This window comes from Poecilia reticulata, linkage group LG1 (assembly GCF_000633615.1).
Source record: "Poecilia reticulata strain Guanapo linkage group LG1, Guppy_female_1.0+MT, whole genome shotgun sequence".
Taxonomy (NCBI): Eukaryota; Metazoa; Chordata; class Actinopteri; order Cyprinodontiformes; family Poeciliidae; genus Poecilia; species Poecilia reticulata.
The window spans coordinates 30038591-30063182 of NC_024331.1; the positions used below are offsets into that span (position 1 = coordinate 30038591).

The 24592-nt window shown below is 39.1% G+C and overlaps 1 protein-coding gene across 2 annotated transcripts in view; it reads right to left on the minus strand.

Moving 5' to 3' along the window:
* Positions 1 to 233: 233 nt before the first annotated feature.
* The window catches only part of hhip (hedgehog interacting protein), a 40265-nt gene continuing 15906 nt past the window's right edge, over positions 234 to 24592 (minus strand). For both annotated transcript variants that reach the window (XM_008420114.2, XM_008420124.1), the window contains exons 5-13: positions 23308 to 23459; positions 21114 to 21287; positions 20888 to 21031; positions 18498 to 18616; positions 17340 to 17463; positions 16408 to 16550; positions 13091 to 13172; positions 3329 to 3477; positions 234 to 2620 (exon numbers count right to left, since the gene is read on the minus strand). In XM_008420114.2, coding sequence (XP_008418336.1) covers positions 2424 to 2620; positions 3329 to 3477; positions 13091 to 13172; positions 16408 to 16550; positions 17340 to 17463; positions 18498 to 18616; positions 20888 to 21031; positions 21114 to 21287; positions 23308 to 23459 — 1284 coding nt within the window. In that variant the 3' untranslated portion in view covers positions 234 to 2423. The remainder of the gene's footprint in view (positions 2621 to 3328; positions 3478 to 13090; positions 13173 to 16407; positions 16551 to 17339; positions 17464 to 18497; positions 18617 to 20887; positions 21032 to 21113; positions 21288 to 23307; positions 23460 to 24592) is intronic.

Consider the following 24592-nt stretch of genomic DNA (forward strand, 5'->3'; position numbering starts at 1 on the left):
ACCTGAAAAGGATGCTCAACTCATCTTACTTACACTTGATCTGACTTTTACAATAATTAATGTCTAGCAATTTATTATCTGCTTTATTGTCTTTGTACTGTGCACTAACTTGAAAACGTTAAAATATTAGCTTTACACTAAGTTTTTGTAATTCTATTTACAAAATGCTTTTGTAAATAGAAAACGAACATATAAGTGTACAAAAGTAACGGTCAGAATAAAGGAGACGAGTGTTGAACACATGCTATAAACTTTAATAGACATATTGATATTTCCGAGGAGAAACAGAGTTATCCCTAGTTTTATTTACAATACAGGAATAAAAAAAATGTCACATACAGTACAATGGTAAAAACAAAATAGAGAACTTAAATAATTATTTTATTTGTGTAACTACTTAAATAATGAAAACGGTTATTCTATTCACACCACGCCGTCTCAGCAGCTACAATGCAACTTTCACATTAAGTGCTAAAAAAGTTATGATTTTTTTTTAATTTCATTTTACAGCATGAATATTCCATCCTGATGCATTAAACCCAGGTAGAGCTGAGCGAAGCAGGAGATGAACGACAAATACAGAATTTATTGGAGTTGCTTTTTAAAGTACACGTAGAAGAAAAACAAAACAAAACAAAAACATTTTACCATCCAAACTGTTAAACAGAACTGGACTCATTTTCATAACTTTTGGGGAAACAAAATAAAACGATCAATTAAAGGAATGAGTGTATGCGTATGCATGAATGCCTGCGTGAGCCAGCTAAAAAACACGCACTGATGGATCTCCTGACAATCCCAGCTGTGTTTAACTTTTTGTTGCTCGCGAGACAGTTTAGTCACGACAAATATTTTCCCTACGGTTATTCAGAAATCTGCACTTGGCGGATAAGATCTAGCCCCGACTGTGAGCTACTTCCACTGCGACTCGGAGGCCCGACTCCATCTTTGATCATCTCACAACAGAGACACATTTTTGACAGTGGTAATATAATCATATGTCAGGGGAAATGGATGTTCTCCCCCAACTGTGGTGAGTTATTCTATGCAGGCACAGACATGCAATACGTTTACACTGACAAAAAAAAAAAGAAAAGAAAGAAAAATCCACACGTGTCTCTTTAAAAGCTGCAATATATATATAAGTACAACATGACCTGACAAGCTTAGTGTAAAACTGCCTTCTAGAAACACCATATTCTCCCATATATTATTACGATTAAAAAAATAAACTCTCTTCTACGAGAGTAATGCTAGATTCTTTTTTTGCGATGCTAAGTAGTAAGCTCTATTGGAAATATACATCACCGTGTTGCTTCTTCCCTTTGTAGTTTAGAGTTTGGGTTTTAGTTTCAGTGTGTGACAATGAACTCAGTTTGTTGGTGGAAGCCTGTGATTTTTCTGGTGTTTAACGTCAAGCCACTCTTAAAATTCATTTCAGGAAGTTAAAAGGAATACAGTGCATGAAAGCCAGATGCGCATCCTGAATCCTGAAACTCGCTTGGTTCTTTGTGTTTTTGCTTCTTCAATTCAATTTAAAAATACTTTATTCACCTCAAAGGTAAACTAAATGTTGGCATCTTCAAAGAGCCGTTGTGGATGGTGATGCTGTGGGCACTAGCAGTCAGTCTCGCAACAAACCTGAAGAGGCCTCTGACATGCTAACAGTTCAGACGATATTCCACAGTGACATGTCCTGGATGACACCATCAGTTGTTAGCTAGCACTGCTAATCCACCTCATTTGCTTTTGCTGCTCCTCTTCGTATCTTCTCTATGTTGATAATAGATGAATGGTGGAAAACAAAGTATACAGACTGCAGATTGGTTTAGTTGTCGTGACAACGTGCCCACTAACTAAAGATAACAACATAGATGGTACAACATGATCTTTGCAAATGCAGGCTCAATGTGGCTTCTCTTCCTTCAATGTGTTGCGTTTGCAGATGGATTGAGAATGAACTTGTTCTCGAGCTGAGCCAGGCTTTTTAATCCCTAACAAAGTCCTGAAACTGGTCTTAGTAAGCCCCTGAAAAAAAAAAAAAGAAGAAGAGGAGCCAGAGTCTCGGTGTGGTGGGGTCCGTTCCAGATAAGTTCCTGAAGCTGTGGAGACAGCCGAGAGCGGGTGAAGAAATGTCTGCAGGCCTCTTCCAATGTGAACACGGCTTGGATGCCAGGCCCGGTGCTCAGCGCAAATAGCTTATAGGCGAGAGGGGGGAGAGTTTCTTTAGGGTGGAAGTGGATCCAAAGCAGTCTGAAGGAATCCCGGATGTATCTGTGGTGTTTCTGTGTGTGTGCGCTCGTTTGCACTCAGGTGAGGGAGATTACATAGCCACGTTAATGACGCCTTGGTACGAGTCTGCTGGCGGTGATAGGTAGATCTGTGTCAATGTGGCGGCGGGGAGCAGGCCCCTCCGCGCGCCCCTATACGATGTAGGTGGTCAGGTCCAAGAGGTACGAGGTCATGTCGATGATGTGATCCAGGATGCCGTCTTTCTCCTGGTCGTTGGGCATCCCTCGCTCACTCTTCTCGCACTGAGCGCCAGAGTAGCCGCTCTTACACAGGCACTTGTTTGGCTCTATGCAGACTCCTCCATTGCGACAGGCTGGTTCACATTTAGCTACAGTCACAGAAAAGCACAAAAATTTGCCTTAAGCTAAATTAAAACTTCCACTACTGCACATGTCAGGAGGGGAAAAACAAATGTATTTTAGTCCTAACGGTAATAAAGCTTAATCAATTAATTGGATTAATTGTGATTAATCAACTATTGAATAATCGTCAACTAATTTAGTAATTGATTAACTGGAATATACAGAATCAAAAACGGCCATTTTCAGAGGAGCAACATATTCAGAGCAGTAATTAAGCTAAAACTTACAAAAAAAAAATAAAATAAATATATATATATATATATATATATATATATTTGCATTTAAGTTAAAATGACCTTCACTGTCTACAAATACCTGTTTAAGTTTCACCAGGTTCTAATTCTGGGGGATATTTAATCTGTTAATCCAAAAAAACAATCAAACGATCAGCTCCAGACTGTATTGATATTAGGTCAAATAGAAAAGGCTGAGCTTTTCACATGTTGATGCTTGAAGTATTGTTTTAGCCACAGAGGCATCCTTGGCAACAGATCATCAAAAGAAACGCTATGTTGTTGCCTTTTTTAAATAATACAAATTTTATTCAACTGAATAATAGTAATTGAATTATTAGTATATTTGCATCTTTTAATGCATTTCTAACATTGTATAAAAGGCTTAAAAGAAAAAGAATGTGCCATCTTATCTGATTAACAGCCTTTAATAATACTAACCTATTCGGCAGAAGGGTCCCTCCCAGCCGGGGCTACAGCAGCACTTGCCAGTCGGAGTGCAATGTCCGTTTTTGCAGTTTCTGGAGCAAGCTGTCGTTAGTAGCTCTGGTGGCTCCACCGGGCGCTGACACTCCTTGGGGGAATGAGGCCTGCAGAGAAGAACAAGATCAAAGTCAGTAAGATGAACCAGAAACTTAGCAGACGTGATCACAGAAGACCTAAAACAATCTGCTAATTCTCAAACATTATGCTAATAAGTGGACATATTTGGACACTTTGGGTTCACAACAGTCCTGTTTAGTCCGCTTTAATCCAACTCTACTTTGTTTGCCTAGATAGTTATGATGTTCCACTTGTGGGCTTCACCTTGACAACAGTTTTGAGTGCTACACTGCTGTGCAGGATATGAAAAAAATAAAAGAAAATAGAATAAAAAATAAGAAAAAGATGGACAAAATATACATTTTAAAGTTGAGCTATTTCACAAGAAAATGTAGGAATATTTCAAATTCTACACATGCAAAACTGGTGAAGGGACCAGGGACCCCCTGGGATACCAGCAGCTGTGACTCTAGTTGGTTCTTCTAAGTACAGAGGTACAGAACACAAACACGCGCTGCACTTCACTGATTTCATTTGTAATAAATCCTAAAACCCATCTTCCTTATGCTGCGTCTATAAACATGAAATCCAAGTGTGAGTGAAAGAAAACTTCGGTCACATTTTAGTGCTGCACGTCGAAGGGTGAGGCTGAAAACAAGAAAGGAGTAAGTAACTATTTATTTGCTTTTTTAATTACATTTTATGAGGATTTTCCTTTTATTTGAGTCATGCGGCCATTGTTTTTTTATAAGCCCCAGAAGGAACAGCTATAAACTTTCTAAATGTTAAGAGCTTATAAATCAGTGTGAAGGACTAGGATAACAACAATAAGATGCAGGGCAGCAGCCAATGAAGAACTACAAAGTCTTTCAAAACTATTCATATCTCTTGAAGTCTCACAATCTGGCAGAATAAATGCAGAATAAATGCACACATTCAGCACCTTTCATTTGGAGGTTTTTGATAGGCAAACACAATGGAGTGCACAATTGGAAAGTGGATGGAAAATGATGACCGCTTTTCACAAATAAAAGCCCGGCGTGAATTGACCACACCGGCATGAGTCAGATTTGACTGCCACATAATATCCATCACACTTTATTTATTCTTTGACTAGGCCACTCTAACGTAGCTGTGGGCGTATGGTTTGAGTCATGACTTGGTGTAAGTTTACCCTCCTGCAGAACAAGTTTTTATAGCCTCTGAAATGTTTTCCTCTAGGACTAAACTGTATTGAGTTCCATCCATGTTCCCCTCCCCACAGAATAATGTTGCCACCACCATGGATCTCCGTAGATATCGTGTTTTCAGGGGGATGAATAATGTTAGGCTGCCGTCACACTGTTTCCTATCTTGCCATGTGTGCTGGCTATTGAGAGATGTGTGGTTTGCAGAAAGGTCTGAACTTGACAAAATGAAGGACACTTTGTGGAAATATGCGTGGCACTTTTGATGCACACCTTTTCTGTGCATGTGTGACGGGATCAATGACGTGGAATTCAGCGTCTCACTGCATCAGGATGCAGTTTGTTACTTTTTGGCTTAATGAAGTCTGAGGACTCCAAAGCACTTCACACTATAATCAGTCATTAACTAATTCATTCACACACTCGTGGTGGAAGGAAGAACTGGTCGATATGGCTTAAAAATAAAATCTACGATTGTTTCATACTAAATCTAATTTCTGGATTTTTTTCTTCTCACTGACATTTCTTATAAAGAATTAGTAATGACAGAGCATATTTTTCAGAACTTGCTTTTACTTAAATCAGTCTGAAGTTGACCTGAATTCAAAATGCAAATGCATATAAGCTGGAAAACAAGACGGAGGGTTCTGGGTAGACTGACATCCGTCTGAGTTACAGAAACCCAAATGTTTATTGGTGGAACAAAATCCCAGTTTTCCAAAAATGTAGTCTTCAAAAACAGAAAATTAAATAAACTGATCAAACTTATTTAAAGTCCGGCTCTAATGGTAAGCCACATTGCAGCCACAGTTACAGAACCACCACCAGCAGGTAAAACAAATGTCTTGTCCAAGGAAACGATGGCAAAGTGACTGACATGGGGGTTCAACCCAACAACCCACTGGCTGCATGACAAACCCAAACCTCTGGTGCCATATATCCATATACCTGAGCTGTCAACCTCTGCATCTAAGCATGTCTTGGTTACTTCTATTTCTGTTAGATGTCCAGCCTACCAGTTCAGGTAGAGATGTTGGGTCATCTCCTGGTATGTTTCCAACTTAGCCAGACTTAGCCAGACTCTTCTTCTTTAACTCCCATTTAAACTTTTCCACAACCTTTCCCCTGACCTTTCCGTTGTGTTCCTTGGTCTTTATGATGCTGTTTGCTCAGTAATCTTCTCTAAGAAACCTCCGAAGCCTTCACAACAACTGAATTTATGCCGAGATTTACACTTCTTGCACTGAATTTGACCTAAAACTCAAAGTAGAGGGAGGCTGAACACAAATGCAAAACACACTTTCAAAATCTTTATTTGTAAAACTATAAATTGAAACCTTTCACTTTTACATAATACTACTTTGAGCAAATCTGTCACATAAAATCCCAGTGAAATACACTGAAGTTTGTGGCTATAATGAGGCAGAAAATGACTACTTGTGCAGAGCACCGTAACAATCCTTGTACATTCTGTCTTTTTGTGGTTCCCCCTCTTATATTTCTCCAATCTGAGGAGCAAAACAATTCATATGGCTAAGACAAGGCCACTTCTAGGATATAAACATTACTTGGAAAATTCACACAGACACAAACACAAACATCTCCACACCATATGTGTCAAGTTTGAGAACCAAAGAGACACACTGCGACCGTTCCGTATTAAGACAAACATCCAGACACGCACATCGGCAAATGGGCTGAAACTGAATCTTTTCACATCACGCTCCATGAGTCTGGAAATAATACAGGGTGCGTAATCAAGTTCAAATGTGAAGTGTCTGTTTTACACTGGGCCACACACAAACACACACACACACACACATTCAAACACATGAGTGTGTCTGTTTGTGGGGGAGAGAGAAAGAAATATTGTTGCGTTAACATTTCCGTTGTGCTGAGGGACCAAACACTGGACAACCCAACACACGGTAACACAAGCGGAGTAACTGGACTCTGGTCGACTCAGTCTGGTATGAGAGGCAACGAGCATGAGAGGTGAAGTCAGTGTGTGTGATGTTTAGGCCATTAGAGAACGAGCCTCATCAATCACGGTCTAAGAGCAAATGGTCATTCAGCAGCAGAGGCCAAAACTAGATGCAGTTCAGGACCAGTGTTGAAAATGTCTGACTTTCGAGCCAAAGTTTCTTTATGAATATAACTTCCACCTGTGGCTGATATCATTCACCTGACCAAAAGACGGCGTAAGTGTTTCGTGTGGCCTTGTTTAAGTTTAATAAAAGAAAAAACATAAAATAGCATTTTATTTTGCTCTCGTGCTCAATTCTCTTACATTGTGGTGAAATCCATATTTATCAGAATATTGTTCAGAATATTCTTGTGCTGCAATTTTGACAAACATGGTGTATTTTTAAATAAAGACTTAATTATTTGACTGAAATGATGGCAAGATCAACAGTAGTAGACTTCATTGCTGGTTTATCCACTGATAAACAGGCAGTGATTGATATTCTCCTTTTTTTCTGTGGGCCTTCCACCATGACAGGTGCTTTAATTGCATTTTTACCACTCTATAAACTGACCTGCATTTAGTCATAGTCACAATCCTGATTTTTTCTAATCACCTCTGTTGTGGGCATTTCTACCAGAAAAGTTAGTAGCATTAACCCTAAAGCACTAATAATAAGCACTAGCTATTGCTAAAGCGCTACACCAACATTATACTTAGCAGAAGCTAATGCTAAAGCGCTAACTGCAATTCAAACTACAATCATTGGGTACAAAATAAATTTTAACATTACAATTTATATGTTCTATTATATTGTATTTATGTTGTTAGTGTATGTTTCATGTTTGGGAAAGAAAGAAAGTGAGGAGAGGAAATGGAAGTGCTGCGTAAATAGTCTTCACCATTTCAAAATAAAAGCATGGATATAAACGTCTAACCACCTGACGAGTTCTTAAGTCTATAACCAAAACTTAAACACAGATGTTGAACTTTATTCAACAGAAAGTTTACAAAACAGCCAAGAAAATTTGCACGTTAGAGTTTGTCCTGAAAAATGAACTGTGTTAAACGTTTTCAAAGTAAGCAAACATACTAAACGAAAAATCTGCGCCACTATTACTGCATTAGCGAAGTGTGCCCATCACTGGTTGACCTACTGTCTTAAAAGTCTGAGGAATTGGTTTGGGAATTTTTACACTCTTCAATCACGTATCACTCCACATTTTCTCACCTACGTATCTTCAAGGTTTCAGTCAGTTAAAAGAGATGATTCACCTTGATAAAATATATTTCTGTTCACCTCCCTGCTAAAAAGACACCCACCAAATGCTCTGATAAACATATTGACTGATAGCAGTGACAATAAAGTGGCTGTTCATGTGCTGTAATGGCTTAATTTCACGATTGAAGGTGGGGACGGAGGGGGGTCTGATTCCCATGATCCCATCAGCACCCAACTGCAGACTCCATGCCTGTTGGCTTTTGTTGTTGCAGCCTGCATGTAGTTAAAAAAAAGAGCAAAAAAAGGAAGAAAACAGAAAGAGAAGGAAAAAGAGAAAGAGTAAGAGTCCCTGGAGAGTTGGGGGGTCTGTAGCGAACACTGTTAATAGCAGGCAGGGGTCAGCAGCACTGCTAAACAGCCTGTACGGCTGCCAGGGAGGCTGTGAAAACAGCACCTGCTGGTAGCGCCACTTGACAAAGGCAGCTGGGTCAACAGCCACTGTGGGAATTTATCAACTCTGGAAGGGGTGGTGCATGTGTGATAGGGAGAGAGTAAAAAAGGAAACACTGCGCTCACGTCGGTCAGATAAATTCACAGAAAGAGATACAAATAACTCAACTTCAATGGTTGCATTTACATTACAATATGATATATATATATATTATAGGATAATGTTCAGGATTGGAAACAGCTGTTTACACAACATATGAGAGAAAAAAGTCACACATACGCTTGTGTTGTTTCAGACGTTTGTTAAATATTCTTTTAAAAATTAGTTTCAGATTTGATTTGTATCGAAGCTGGGGCGTATTTAGCTTGTTAGCTTGTAAGCCCTGTTTGATTGACATGAGGTATATGTGAGAAAAGCGCTATGGAGTGGTGTACATTGTGCACCTTAACAATGGCTTAATCAAACGGCCCAGTGTGGTCTCCTTTGCTGTTTTGTCATCTGACTCCATTGTTTGCAGGCTCCTTTTGTAGCTTCATTCCTTGTTTTCTCTTTGTGCGAGAAATTTACTGTGCATTGTAGAATCTGGGGCTATTCAGTGGGGCTGGCATGCAGCTTTGTGAAGGAAAGGACCACAGCAGAGATGTAGGAAGATTTAAGAGGGAAAGGGAAATAGAGAAAAGGCTTTTTTTTTTTTTCCTGCAGGGTGCTGGGAGCAAACGCAACACACGCTCACAAAGACTCACAGATGTGCGAGTAGCCACCACCCACACAGTTTGCATCCATACACACAACCCACAGAGAAGCACCCCATGTCCGCTTTCTGAACACATTCGAGATTTGTAACTTCCAGAGCTAACACAGTTCATAAACGGGGAGCCTGTCTGAAGGAAATTAGCAAACCTCCAGTTGAGAAAGCCTTGAATATGTGAAATATCCTTCCTGGTGATGCTCTTTCTTGTTCTTTGTGGCAAATGGTCGCACTGATCAGGAAGGCAAATAGAATTTTACACTAGAAAGCATCACAAGGGTTAGCTCTTTTTACTTACAATGGCTGTATGAAAATACATTGTGTTTTTCTCACTAAATCAGACTGAACCGTAGCTGTTAGGGTTCAAATTACTTAAATTTGCTAAAATATTGAGAGAATGCTTTATTACTTAGTTCAAATTGAGTATATTCAGTATATTCACTTAGATTACTATGCCTTCAAACTATTTGGAAAAGCATAATTATGATACCATGTCCTGTAGAGCTTCAGATAGACATCTCAATTAACTGGAGGCACAACTATGGGTGCAACTTAACCTTAAATAGTGCTTTATGTGTGACACCGTAGGGAAATCAAAGGAAATCAGGAAAGAAATCAGATAGAGAACTAAGAAGCTCAACAAATCTGGTTCGTCTTTGGGCATTGATCTTAATTTAAAAAAATCATGCTTAGCTAGAAAGGTGTGTGTGCAAGGAAAGCAGCCCAAAGGCCTCAGGTGCAACAGGTTTGTCAAGCAAAAAGAGCCAAAATTCCACTTAATTATACCAAATAAATGTTCATCCATGCCATCGGTCCACTACCGTTTGAAAATGTATGTAAAGTTTAAAATTTAACAAAAAAATTTGAAAGTAAAGAAAAAAAATTTCGTATTTAACAAATAGAAATAATTTTGTTAATTTTAACAGAATTAAAGCAGGAAAAAATATATAATCTGATTTGAAGTTAGACTAAGTTTTAACTGTGATGTATGCATGGAGARTATATCTGCTGCTGGTCAATACTTTATGTTGGGAGCACAGGCGAGATCACAGTGTSAGAGATAAATCCCTACAAACATTTTAAAATGTATTCTTAAAGTGTATAAATAAGTGGTTAAACAAGAGACGAGTCTCAATGACACTCGGGTCTCAGTCTCGTTAACCTGCTGCTTTGCCCACCTGCTGTGAGCTACATTAGCATTCTATGCAAAGCACTTTCTATTACCTTGTTGTTGAATGTTGCGGCACAACACACATGCATTGATGCCCATTCTAAAGCTGCGGCAATAATTATGGTGGTTATATAAAGATTATATCTTCTGAAATCTTTTCATCCCACTGCTCTGCCACAAATAAGCCCCCTCCAACATTTTTTTTCTTCCTCTCAAATCAGTCATRCCGCACACATTCAGAGTGTTTCAAAATGCATGGTGGCCTATTTATTATTGGAGGGGTACTCCAACTGACAAACAAATACCTAGGAATGAAGTCATCTGGCCAGGACATGTTTACACAAACACTGCTGAGCGATTTTATGGCTGATGTTTTCTTGTAAGCCTTTACCGCTCCCCCTAACAGTTCCACCATTTTCCCCCTGCTGCTCYATGTTCCCAAACATAAAGTCGATGAGAACGCTGCCCAAGATGCTGTACTGGACCACAAAACCCACTACACYCCAAARCAAAGCTCRGTTTGAACAGGCTTTAGGGTCTGGATGAGAAAAGACCACCAGACTTGATAACGTGCTGAGGTCAGACACGTTAGCTGCTTCGGTCCTCGTCAGCCCCTCTCCTTTCTCTTTGTAACAAGATCCTAATAACGAAGTCGGTGTGTATTAGGAGTCGGGCCTCCAGCACCACAGGGTCCGGTCARACTAAACACCTCCAGTTGATGGTGGAAAGAACTGTTCTGTGGGAGAAACGCGTTCGGCAGCCACTCCAGAAAACATAAATACAAAGCAAGCCACGAGGGCCCCTCTGAAACATCTGCGGTTTCATTAATTGYGCGGATGCCTGGGTGGCACTGTCGTCACTCAGGAATAATCAGCTGCAAATATGTTTCTATTATGAATCCGACGCATACAAATTCTCCTTCTGAGAGTCTGCTTTGCTTATTTGATCTGTCTGATTCAATCAAGCGTGACAAACCTTTAAGCAATAAAACAGATCAGGGATTTTCTCTCTACATTCCACTTGATGACTTCGTGACTTGAGTGGTTAGTCTCAGTCCTACGAGAACGTTCTCATCCATCTTGAGCAGAATGCTGATGATAAGATAGGTGGAAACATCAGCTGTGGTTTGGCTGGGCGCATAAAACAAAATTGGTTTGAAAAACAAAGTCTCTTTATGTCTGAACTGTTTTCTTTCTTGTGACTTTTTTGCCTGCTCCTCCCGTACTGTGTGGGATATATTATTTTTCCTCCGTTTGGGAGACAAATGTTTTTCACATGGGTTTTATAGAGCCCTTATTTTCAAAATGATTTTTAATACTTGGATGCATGTGGAACAGATTATGACCTACAGACACGCACATTTATAAATGATAAAGTTGCTTTCATGCACACTCTATGCACATTTTCCTGCACGTTACAGTTGCGGAGCATCAAATATTTGAGTATTAGACTGCACACAGAGATTGGGTTTCACTCTGGAAAATCRATGTGTGTGTGCTGAAGCCTTGTGACATGTGCGTCAACTTTTACCCCAAATGTGCTTATTAAAATAGTTGAGAGCAGGTGAACTTTTCAGTAAAACACCACCAGCAGAGTCATACAAGTTAATCAGTTTAGCTRCTATMATTYCCTTCCTTACAATAACAGTTTTGAAATATTATCCACCAGTTTCTGCTCAACTCTTTTTTGAAAAGGTGCTCGGGTGACGACCTGTTGAAAAGCGTTATTACTTGACATGATGTTTAGGCTGTTCTGGAACTATTTCTGGTTTTCTTTGAGGTTTAGCGTGCGGAGAAGTATCGCTCATAAAAAAGAAAAGAAAATGTGGAGTAGGTTTCTTGATACAGGTAATCATTTTAACAGAAAAATACCCTTAWGAGTTAAATACTACTCTGACTAACTGCATTACAGTAAATACATTTAAATGACGCATGTAGACACAAAATGACAGGAATTGTAGTTGGGAAAGGAGTTGCTCAGTATTTATTTTGCAGATTACTGATCTGATTGCTTAATTATTCTGCTCTTTGGACCAATAATTGGTGCATTTCCAATCATTACTCTGCAATATATCTAATAGGGGTCTAATGCTAATACGCTTTTGGTTCATTTTGATGAAGAAATCCCAATAATTAAAGAACACGTTAGTGAAGCCACTTACAGGACGGATGRATTACACAAAAATGAAACCACTTGAAAATTWTGAAAAATAAATGTGGAGACATTTGAGAATTCAAAAATGTTTTAAATGACAATGGAGTTTWAAAAAWAWATATATTTAGACAATCTAGTGTACCAGAAGTACTTTAATGCACCAGAAAATCACAGCTGTTGTGAGCCGTCACTCCACAATGCCAGGGTGTTATTATGCTGTGCAGTGTTTTGGACTGGTTGAAAGCTGCAGGCAGCTGGATTTGGACGTTAGGTGATTTTTAATCTAGTACCAATAATTGTTATGCTCCCAAACAGCAGAGTTCAGTGATAGCTGGGAGTCCTGTCTGTTTTGTTTTGGAGTTGTGCTACAGAACATTCTTAGTTCCACACACACACACGATTCATGCGTTCGGTTTAAAACAACACTGGATTTGTTTGGTGCATGTAAGTACCGAACTGACAAAGATGTACTGGATGTGTTTGATACAAATACGAGTGACACTTCACCCCTGAAGTCGAGAAGGGCAAGAGCTAAATGAGTAGAAAAAAAGAGACATATCTGYGTTGCAATCTGATACACTATGATCAATGCCTTCATTTGTGTAAGTTGGAACCATGAGGGATGCATCATAAAGACAGAACAGCATGAAATCACGAGTGAAGGACTAGTTGGTCCTTCTGGACAAACAAGAATCACTTACTCGCTGAGCAAAGACTCAATTAAATAGAACAAAAAGTGCAAAAGAATTTGCTGAGTGTACCTTTTCGGGTCTACCAACTTGTAGAGTTTCCCGCTGTGTGACTGTGCCATGCTTTTACTGCTCGCTAGAATGTAGACTTCACCTGCAAAAGTGAAACAGTCACAGCAAATTCCTGTTAATATTTCATCGGTGGATTACAAAAGGCTATTTGTAGCACGCATGCAGGCATAAGCAATTTATAAAAAGAGATAACATGTGACAAGACAGGCAGACAAGAGGATGAAAGGAAAGGACAGATGAAGAAAATAAATGTAGCTAAAGCTTCCACAATGCTCCACTAGCGAAGGCACTTTAAGAAAAAGTTTAATGGGACAATTGGGTACTCATGACTGGGAAACAGGCGGATAATTTAATGAGGAACAAGCCTGCAAGAAAATTCCATACGGGAATAAATTGTAAACATGTGTCTGTGAGGCCCCTTCGTTGGGACATATAATTCTAGCGTTGCTGGCAAAGCATGAGCCAATGCAGGAATCTATAAAAAGCTCATCAAATAATAACTCCAAGACCTGGCAATAACAGCGATCCAACATTTATGAAGCCTGTGTGAGCAATTCACATCATATGTACATTTTGATTCAAAACATCACAGCCCACAGAGAACCATTTAGTAAGTGYGAGTGCATTTATCTCTGTTTATGTTTAGTAACTGTTAATTTCTACAGTCGTGCTGTTAGAAATTAACATCATTAGCAAAGCAAAACATTGCTTCAGGCATTGTTTTGGAGCAATGACTTCAATATTGATTCTACTTTCCGTGTTTTAGGGTCGCTCGTCTTTCCCCAACACCACTTTTTACGTCAGACACCGTTTCTCAAAACGTATAAAATCTCAATCACTCTGCATTATGGTCCTGATCTGGCACCACTTCCTTAAATCCTGTCAGAAAGCAATCAAATCCATGACTTGATTGCAATATTTAGCATTAATACAACAACCATGTTGTTTTATTATTATTATTCACTCTAATTTAAAGGTGGATGCTCCTCTTCCTAATTGAGAATTGATGTAGTGCTAATAGCAGCCACAGCGCCAAGAGCATTGTGCTTCACTGCAGTGTTTGTGAAAATATGTCGAGGTCGAACTTTACCAACATATTTTAATATTGTCTGACAAAAAACKTAACCTTGCTGGGCATGTTAACCTTGCAGATATATTGCCATTAAAAAAATTCTTAAAAACCACAAACTGCAGCTTGTCCATTGCCATGAGAGATTGTCACTGATTGGGTGGCTGCTGCTATTCAGGCTGTTTTAACATGAGATTAGCTAATTTCTTAATCAATCAATCAAATTTTATTTGTATAGCACATTTCAGCAGCAAGGCATTTCAAAGTGCTTTACATAATTAAAATAAAAACAGCATGTGACATTGAATAAACAGTGAGAAAGAGAAAGTTTTWAAAAAAGATAAAAACATTAAAACCCGCACCCCTTTTAGGACTTCAGTTAAACGTCGTTTAACTGGGACTCTAACCCTCAGGGACTTTAGTCAAAAACACCGTTTGACAAGGACTCCAACCTCTAGGTTTTTAGTTGAAACGCCGTCAACTGGGACTCTAAACGCCGTAGAACTTTAGTTAAACACCGTTTAACTGGGACTCTAACCCTCAGGGACTTTAGTCAAAAACACCGTTTGACAAGGACTCCAACCTCTAGGTTTTTAGTTGAACGCYGTCAACTGGGACTCTAAACCCCGTAGAACTTAATATTTTCATGCATTTCTGGGGTTTTTTATTATTATTTCTGGTGTTTTCTAGTTTTGCATGACATTTCCTAATAATTTTAATTGATTGTTTCTAATCCATTCTGTGGGTTTATTTAATTTTCAAAGCAAAGTGAGTTTTTAAAATATATAAAATAAATAATAAAAATAATAAAACATTTAAAGTATTTAGCATTTTGCAAAAATCACAAGTCATTTTTTTCCCCTTTTTTTCCAAATTATTACAACAAATAAATTATTGTAGCAATACTTGCGGTAAAGATACTAGTTTGACCTCAAATCACCTTTATTAGCAAATAATCCCTGTATCAGATTACAGCTCAGACTGAAATAAATTACTGCAAAGATTTACTGAAAAGAGAAACTCAAATCAGACGTAAAACAGCCCTCCAATTCTCTACGGTTGGTCTGAAATTCCTGTTCATCAAAGCTCTCATCATCATCATCATCATCATCATCATCATCATCATCATCATCATCATCATCATCATCATCATCATCATCATCATCATCATCANTCATCATCATCATCATCATCATCATCATCATCATCATCATCATCATCATCATCATCATCATCATCATCATCATCATCATCATCACTGTCAGGCATATCTGTCCTCTTTAGATGTTGTAGCCAAAACAGTAGCAACTGTGATCTATTGTATCAAATTCTTATCCACCATGTTTGAAGTACAGTGTAAAATTTGCAAATGTCAGAGGTCACTACAATACCTACAAATAAATGGGTACAAATCTGCATCACACGAGTGTGTTGTCTTGTGTTTCACAATCATCCTGCCTGAGAAGCTCCCAGCTCTGCCAGTGTGGCAGGAGTAGCTCAAACGATTTGCAAACATTCACTTGAACCAAACTACACCAGACTAGCCTGTGCTAAGAGCTAGCTTAGTGTAGTTTGTGAGGGGATCAAAGCCAAAGCATGAAGACAAGACTCACTTCAGCTTCTCTTCTAGTGTGGCTCCACCGTGACTTTCAAACTCCTCACCCAATGGGCTTTAAAGCACAACAGTCGTACTTTTCAATCATTTTTGGTGTAGTTTTTTGTGCAAATATCTTAAAACAAAACAAATCTAACTTACACGTAACTTTTCAGCAAGGTGTAAGAATTTGTTTTAAGTCAATAATTCCTTAATATTGATTTTAATAAAGTACTGGAAGGTCATTTTTCTGAAGAAATTGTTTTCATTTTCAGTTATTCAAGTCATGGTTATAGTGGTGCATAAATAAAAAAAAAACGTAATTACTTGTTTGAGCTGGACAATGTCTTACCTCTCATGGAGAAAACATTTCAACAAGAAGCACATTTCTTTTTTTCTTGAATTAAATCTCCAGCTTGGAAAATTTTATAAAATAAGAGACTAAATGAATTGTAATAAAGTAAAAATAAGCAGACCAACATATCTAATATCGGTCATGTAAATTGTTCAACTGCTTAATGATTAGTATTTTAAGACTCTGTTTGTTAGCAGCAATGTGGGTGAAACAGGAAAGGACAAAGATTGATGGCTCAGTGACGGATTAGTTTATTAGAGAGGAGGATGTGATCTTTGGGTTTCTGCTGCAGTACTCACCGAGTTCATCCTCTCCGAAACCCAAGACATGCCCCACGAGGGGAGAGGCGCAGGAAACCGAGCCCAGACACAGAGCCTTTTCCTGCCACTGCTCGCTGTCAGACGATGTGGCAAACGGAGACTTCTGGAGGATCCGCAGGTTACTGAGGCAAACAAAACATACAGAGCGTTTAATGTTGAGCTAAATTGTAACCCGGAGCAAACTGGAACAGAAAGATTTATCTTACACTTATGATTCACAGTTCTTGTGACAAAGCCTGAGTGAATATCTGGAATCGGGCTGAACTGTTCTCATAATATGGTTCAGGAATCAATCTTCTTTTCCAACCAAAGTTGCAATTGGTGTTATTTAAGACCTCCGCTTTGGTTTCAAAACAAACATCGTGCCGGGGCTTTTCTACAGCCGCAGCGCTGCGCTCACAAATGGTAATGAGACACAGAATTCAGCGACCACACATTGTTTTAAACACGGTGCCAACTCCTGATAGCGCACCAGCACAATATTTACTTCCTTTGCTTACTCGAGCGTCAGAGTTTGACATCAGCGAAGCAGGATGAATTACAAACCGAGGGAAAGTGTGAACAGCACAAGACAGGATGCCTAGTCTCCATTTACACTCATTGGGCAATTCTGCTGTGCTGATAGTAACAGGAAACCCGTTTGCCCTACATGGATGGAACTGGGTGCAGCTACTTACTGCATGTGTCAACTACAGGAACAACTTTTTCCATTTTTCGTCTGATATCCTTATATTTCCACATTAATTTCGACTGTTTTCAAATCACTTTCCCACTAGAACAGATGTTGTTTCAGGCCTTTTCCTGCTGGAAACATACATCTAGACTGATTTCTATAAAAACGATTAAACACTACTTTGAGACACTTGAATCATCCCCCTTATGCTTCACATGTGAAAACCAGTCATGCTTACCCGTTTCTATCTCCAAACACATAGCTGCCATACAGTCTCCTCGACTGGCAGCCCCTGTAGATGAAGCCCCCCACAGGTGGCGCTCCTCCACTGGACTGCAGGTCATACACAGAAGGCTCATTTTCTATGAAGGAATAAGGAGATATTGGTTTGATCTAAGCCCAACTTGATGAACTTACAGACTGCTCGCTACCTGTAAAACCAAATCCAATATGGTTGCAATATAATTAAGCCCTTTTTCCTAGAATGCAATGTTTTGTTTTTGGTGGCTCTTTATTACATTTAGAAAAGAATGTGTTGCACTTTTAGATTAGATAAAATTTTAGTGTCACTACACATGTCACCAGAAACTGGAAATGGGAAGGAGTAAATATATGATTTTAATTATGAGTTCAACAGTAGAAGACATCTACTTCTGAGATGGTTTCATTAGTAACAAAAGAAAATCGTATAACTAACGTAATACGAATAATTTTCTGGGAAACAATCATTCTGGTAAATAAAAATTTAAAGGATCTTGGCTAATTTAAAAAGAGTTGCGTGCTTGTTTTCCAGTTGAGTGCATTTCAAACTATGGTGACTGGTTGGATCCCACATAAAACCAGATGACAGCTGGTCTGAAGTAAGAAATAAATTCAGGTGAGAGATTTTGGACTAAAAGTGTCTAAATTGATACTCAGTTTAAGAAGAACTAGATCTCTCTCTGCTGTTCTTTTCTACACTTAGGCATCGTATTCCTAGCCATTATTGTTCCGAGCCTTTAAAGTATTTTTATGTGGCCCAACTTACATTCCCTTTCACAATCCAAAATGCACAAAAAAAAGAGATTATCTCTGGTTCCAATCATGGTTTTTGACATTTACCCTTCACTGGGATTTCTAAATTTCTATCTAAAACAATGTGCTCTTGCGAAATAAAATTGATTTATAATAGCAGATGCCGGTTTTAAAGGGATGAATTCGAAAGTTTATCCAAGAGGCTGAAGTATTTCCATTCTGTACTCAAAATGCAATGGCATCCAACAAAACTCATGCAAAGGATGTGATTAGTTACTGTTATGATGGAAAACATGAACATTTTAGAACAGTGAGTTATATCTTAACAAGACAAGGTAAGTATTATGACTCTTAAAAAAACATCTTGAGAATTGTGACTCACCATAATCCTTTCCCTTAGTAACTTCTAATATTCTTCCTGCCGATGAGTTTTTACCACTGGCGTCTGTGCAGAGGATAACCAGACTGCCGTTGTCTGTCTGCAGCCGATCCACTGCACACCTTCAAAACACAGAACACCAACAAATGCACTTTAACCCTTCGGAGTCAATGTTCTAAATGGCCGTTTTTGACAAATTTTTGATTTTACCTTTATATTTCTTAATAAAAACCATTAATAAGGCAAAGTAATCATAAACCTTTAATTTATTCACATTTTGTCGCATTACAACCACTAACCTGTATATTTAAATGGGATTTTATGTGACAGACAAAAACAAAACAGCACATGACTGAAGGGAAAGGAAGATGTTTCAGGAAGATGTCTGAGAAAAGCCTCAGAGGTTTGCTAGAGAAGGTTAGTGACCAATGAAGACCAAGAAACACAGCAGATGGGTCAGTTTAAAGCAGAGTCAAGTTTTAAAACAATAGCCCAACATTTCTGTTCAATCAATCATATGAAAATAGAAGGACACAGCTTCTGACTGAAATGTCTAAACTGACAGGAAAGCGTTAATCATAGAAGCAGCCAAGCGGCCCCTGGTAAGTTTAGAAGAGCTGCAGAAACCCTGAAGCTCACATGCAGATCAATACTTTTCCTAAATAATACAGTGAACGCTCACAACTTTCTTAAATTTCTTTATCTGCTTTGCCCAGGAAGCTTGGGTCCCCTCAAGGTTTTTCATAATACACTGCACCGTTTTATCTGTTTATGATCAAAGTAGCAGCTGTCTACTTTTTTGATTATGTTTTTATGTTTGTATGTCATGCATTGTCTTTTTCTGTTTCAAGCAGCAGAGGTTGTGATTATCGCATTGGCAATAAATCATTTGACTTGAGTTTGAGTGGGAGAATCTGTCTGAAGGACAATCATTAGTGGTGCACTCCACAAATCTGGCCTTTGTGGAAAAGAAGAAGAAATCCAGATGCAATTCGCTACTCGTCATGTAGGGGACACACCAAACACAGGGAACAAAATGTAACTCGCAAAATGCTACATATGATGAAAAACTAACACCACAAATATCCCTGAAAACAGCCTTTCCACATGAAACACGGTGATGGCAGCATCATACTGAGGGACTCCCTGACTTCAGCAGGGACAGAGAAGGTGGTAAGATGCATGGAATGCAGAAAAAAATCTGCTGAGCGGTTGAGTGAATGTTCCTTTCCCAGCAGGACGACAACCATAAATAAACAACCAGTTACAAGTCGACAGTTTATATTAAAGTTTATTAATGTGTTTGACTGTTTCATACCTAAATCAAATTTAGAATTTGATCTGATGCTCAGAGACAGCCTCAATTAAATCTGACTGAGCTTGAGCTATTTTACCAAGAATGGTCAAAAAAAAGGTGAGAATCTAGATTTCGTAAGCTGGTAGAGCCATTATTCAAAAGACTCATTTTACAAATTGTTACCTGAGGGAAAATACAACCCTAGATTTTTTTTATAAAAGATTGTGAAACACGTGTTTGTTTCCACTTCACAATTATGGACCACTTTGCATTCTGTCACATGAAATCCCAGTAAAAACTGTGTTGAAGTTTGTGGTTGTTAATGTGAAGTCAAGGCAGGTCAAAGTTCTTCACACCAGAAAAACATCATACATCATAACATTTTGTCAAATGCCATCATCAAACAAATACAATCAAATATGTTGGTCAATGTTCTAGTTACTACTAATCAAAGGCCGCTCTAAAGAGGTGAGTTTTTAGCTTTGATTTTAAGGAACTCAGTGTTTCAGCTGTTTTGCAATTTTCAGGGATTTTGTTCCAGATTAGAGGAGCATAGAAGCTGAATGCTGGTTGTCTATGTTTGGAAAAGCAGTTCTGGTTCTGGGAATGCAGAGTAGACCAGAACCAGAAGACCTTAGTGGTCTGGGTTTATACAACAACAGCAGATCTTTAATGAATTCAGTTGTTCAGTGATTTACAAACTAACAGAAGTATTTTTAAGTCTCTTCTCTGAGCTACTGGAAGTCAGTGGAAGGACTTCAGCACTGGGATTATGTTATATATCAACGGTCCTTTCCTCGTTCCCTTTCTTTTCTTTTATTTTTTTTATTTCAGCCTGTACTTTCCTGGTTTTAGTGAGAACGTAACCAGCAGTGTTCTGGATCAGCTGCAGCTGTCTGACTTTTTTAGGCACTGTTGCAGTACTCAATGTGACTGAAAGTTCAGATCTGAGTCCATCACTATATGCAGATTTCAGGCCTGATCACGAGATTCTAGCTGTAATTGCTGAAGCTGCTTGCTGACTAAAGTGAAAGCTCAAGGGGTATAAATAAGTATCGCAACAAAATACCTCAAGAATCTCAGATGCGTTACTTACCTGCCTGGGTCATGTAATCCATGTGCAAAGATCTCAGGCGGCTGATTAGTGCTGTTAAAGTACGGATTGTTCCGTGGTATCGAGTAGGACGACGTACAAATGTCCGTGTCCACGTCCACCCTCAGGACGGACCCTGTGAAATCACTGCATTCAAACACACACAATCTTCCGTCACAACACGGTGTTGAAATGTCCTCGTTGTGATTCTTTTGACTTTTGATCTGACCTGAGTCCATCCATTTCCTCCATGTCATCCAGAGTGATCATACCGTCTCCCAGAATGATGTGCAGCAGGCCGTCGGGAGAGAACAGAAGCTGACCTCCGAGGTGCTTCCTGTGCAACTCAGCCACTTCCATCAGCACATGGGCAGTCCTGGTGTCCACCTGGTTTGGGTTTTTCCTGCAAGCAGAGATAACTGTTTTAACTTTGATCCTGGACCAACAAAAACTAACACCTCTAAAGAGGTTGTGCTTTCACATAATCCCATATAAGCTTATTAAACGTCTTTTGACGGTTTCTTGCAAGAAATGCAACAGTAAGGGTAAGTGAAACATTACCACATAAAATTGCCGTACATAACAAACAGAATCCAAAGTTTAAAACACTTTAGTTTCTGGAGACATTCAGTTTGTCAACTGTAACGTCTTTCGCAGGAAAAATACTTTGGGTGGGGAACAACACAGACTTCTTCAAAGTGTTGCAGAACTATGCTGAGAATTTAGTCGGACAGTGCCATCAACAAATGTGTTGTAATAGGTTAGGTGTTATTTTGGGTAATTCTAGGACTTTTAAAAAGCAGATTGCCAAAGAGAAATTACTTTAACTGTTGTTACTCCATAGAAATCCTACATTTAATAACTATGTTGCCGTCACTAGGATTGCCTGGCAATACTATAATTAAGATTAGCTCATTGAGTGAAACATAGAAGAGTGGTTAAGTACATTAAAACGTAGCATTTAAATACCTTCGTGAGAAAACGCAGTTATCTTAAACATAAGTAATTATGAAAGGAGCGTTAGGCACCAACCCAGGTAAAATACTGTCATCATCATAGGAGTGCTGCTCAGCACAACAAATCATAGTGTTCTTAGAGGCTGACGAACATCATGAGTCTCCATTACACAAAGAGGTTGGTGTTTCTCTACGACATTGTTGCCCTTACGCCTTTTGTTGCCAGTGTTAGTGGTAAAAATATCAACTGATGAATCAACATTGCCATTCATTTAATCATAAATATATCTGTGGACAATGCTATTTGACGCACTATTGGCTGGAATTTGCAAAGAGCCAATCCGAGAGCGTCATTAATTTTTCTTTACGCTGATTGGCTGAACTCCCAAAAGTGGAAATAAAGAAGACTGTAGATGCTAGTTTCTGCGGTAGTGCCAAGACGGGTTCTACTGTGTGTTTTAATGCTGGCAGGTGAAAGGTTTTGATTGCACTGCAACACCATCCATCTTTCCTTCAAACCTGACCAGCTTTTAATCTTTATTGTACCGCAATGAGGGCATTTCTGATGTAATGTTAGTTTCCACCACAGTTCATTTTGTATGTTGGCCAAAGGTCTCATCTGAACTGCAGACCTTCTTCCACCTGTTTGCTGTGTCCTCTGCATGTTTTGTGGCCAACTGGACTTCCTTCTTCCTCCACTTCTTCCATATGTTTTGTAGCCTTTGCCTCCTTTAAATGCCTCCATCACACTTACACTCACTTATCTGCTTTGTTTCTTGGTCTTTACGAGGTTAATTATTACATATACTTTTCTAACAAGCAAGCCTGTTGCAGTAAGAAATTACTACACGATAAATTAAAATGAGGTCAATAATTTCCATTGTGATGATTAATATGTTTTGAGAAGCAAGACTTCATACTCTATTTTATGTAGGGTTTTGGTTATGTGTGGTCTTTATTTCCTTTTTATTTATTGTTTTTGGTTGCTGGGTTTTATTTGGGGTATTTAAAATGTCTTCCAGTTAAAGTGCGGAGTGCTCTGTACAAGATTAAAGTTTATTAGTCTTCGAGAGGGCGGACTTGCACCATTATGCCATTACCATCGTGTTAGTTGAAAATGGCCTCAAAACAACAATGCCATTGTTTAATACAATAATTTCTGGGACAAAATGTGTTAATATGATATACCTACTAACAAAACCCTGAGATTAGATTATGCACAGGAAGAGAAATATTTCCTTATTCAGCAAATACTTAGCTTTTATGAAGATAAAACAGAATTTTCCTTCCACTTCACAAATTTGTACTATATTGTGTTGATCTATCAGATACATTAAAATGTTACTTTAACCTTTAAATGCTAAGAAGTTGACACGATCACTCTCAATGTTTTGAAACAACAAATATTTTCAGTAAAAAACAAATATTTCAAAAGGGGAATATATGTATTAGAAACTTCTCCATTACCTTGAAACGGTGTATTCAACCACACGGAGAATGTGGTCGTGCGGTCCGATGGCCCAGCGCTCTTGGTTGGTGGTGTAGGAGACGTAGAGCTTGCCATTCTTCTTGTAATTGGGGTGGAATGCCAGGCTTAGCAGGCCCCTTTCATCACCACTCTGCAGTCAGATGAGAAACACAAAAGATCCAGGAGTTAATTATGTCCCTGCTTGGCTTCTGCTCCATGGTGCGGGGCTGGAATCACCCCCCTCAGTCATATTCATCATCACTAACATGCCAGCTCCACACACCCCGCACCCTCCTTTCTCCCCCCCACTCCCCCCCTTTATTTTTTTCAAACTTGTCTAATCCTCTTTTATATTCGTCCATCACATTCCCCTTTCACTGCTCTGCTTATTATCTCATTCTCTTTTCCTACACAGCGTTGTTCCGCTTCGCACCTTCGCCAGGCCCCTTGAATATACCATTACAGGCCATTATAAAACATTTGACTCTGGGCAGAGCTGCACTGCCGAGCCTTTCCTACAGCCTGGTTATGCGACGCTCGGTCCCTCCCGGTGGCCTCCATTGTGCAGTGATTTGTGTGTGTAATCTTTGGGGGATATTTGTGAATACTACGCTGAGTGGCTGGAAGAATTTATTAGCTCACTCACAGTTCATAGAGAACACAAAGAGCAGAGTGCTTCAGTCCGTGCTTTTTGCTCCCCAATCCTCCTCTGTTTCCTGATTCGCTCAAAAATCCATAGAAAATTAAAGGCGGGGATGTGAGGGGGGGAGAGTTAAAGAAGGGGAGGGATGAAAAAAAAAGGAAACCTAAACAAGCAGAGAGCTGCCAACTCCCACTGTCTTGGCAACATGTTTAGAAAACATCTAAATTGCTTGTGTAATATGTAAACCTTTGTCTCACCCTGGAGGCAGTTACATCGGTTGTCACTACCCTGGTGGTCTGCCCATCATAGTTAGCCGTAATAATCAGCTATAGCGTTTCATTCCCCGGGCAAAGTGAACCGGGTCAGCCTCTTTCTGCTATATGCTCCCTGTTTTTCTGTCCACAAAAGAATCAACAGAATACGAAGCTGAGGTGTGATGAATGTTTATACGTTGTGACCATATAAGGATGTTGCTCAAAATTGCTTGACTTGTGAGTTTTTTTTGTGGACTCAAAGGCGTACAGTTATCTATTTTTGCTGTTGTGAATAAATGAAAAGAAATATGTTTGGGTGTGGCTTGGAAAGGTCTAGCTTGTCACAAACCCATGAGAGCACACAACAGTGAAACAGCCCAAATGTCC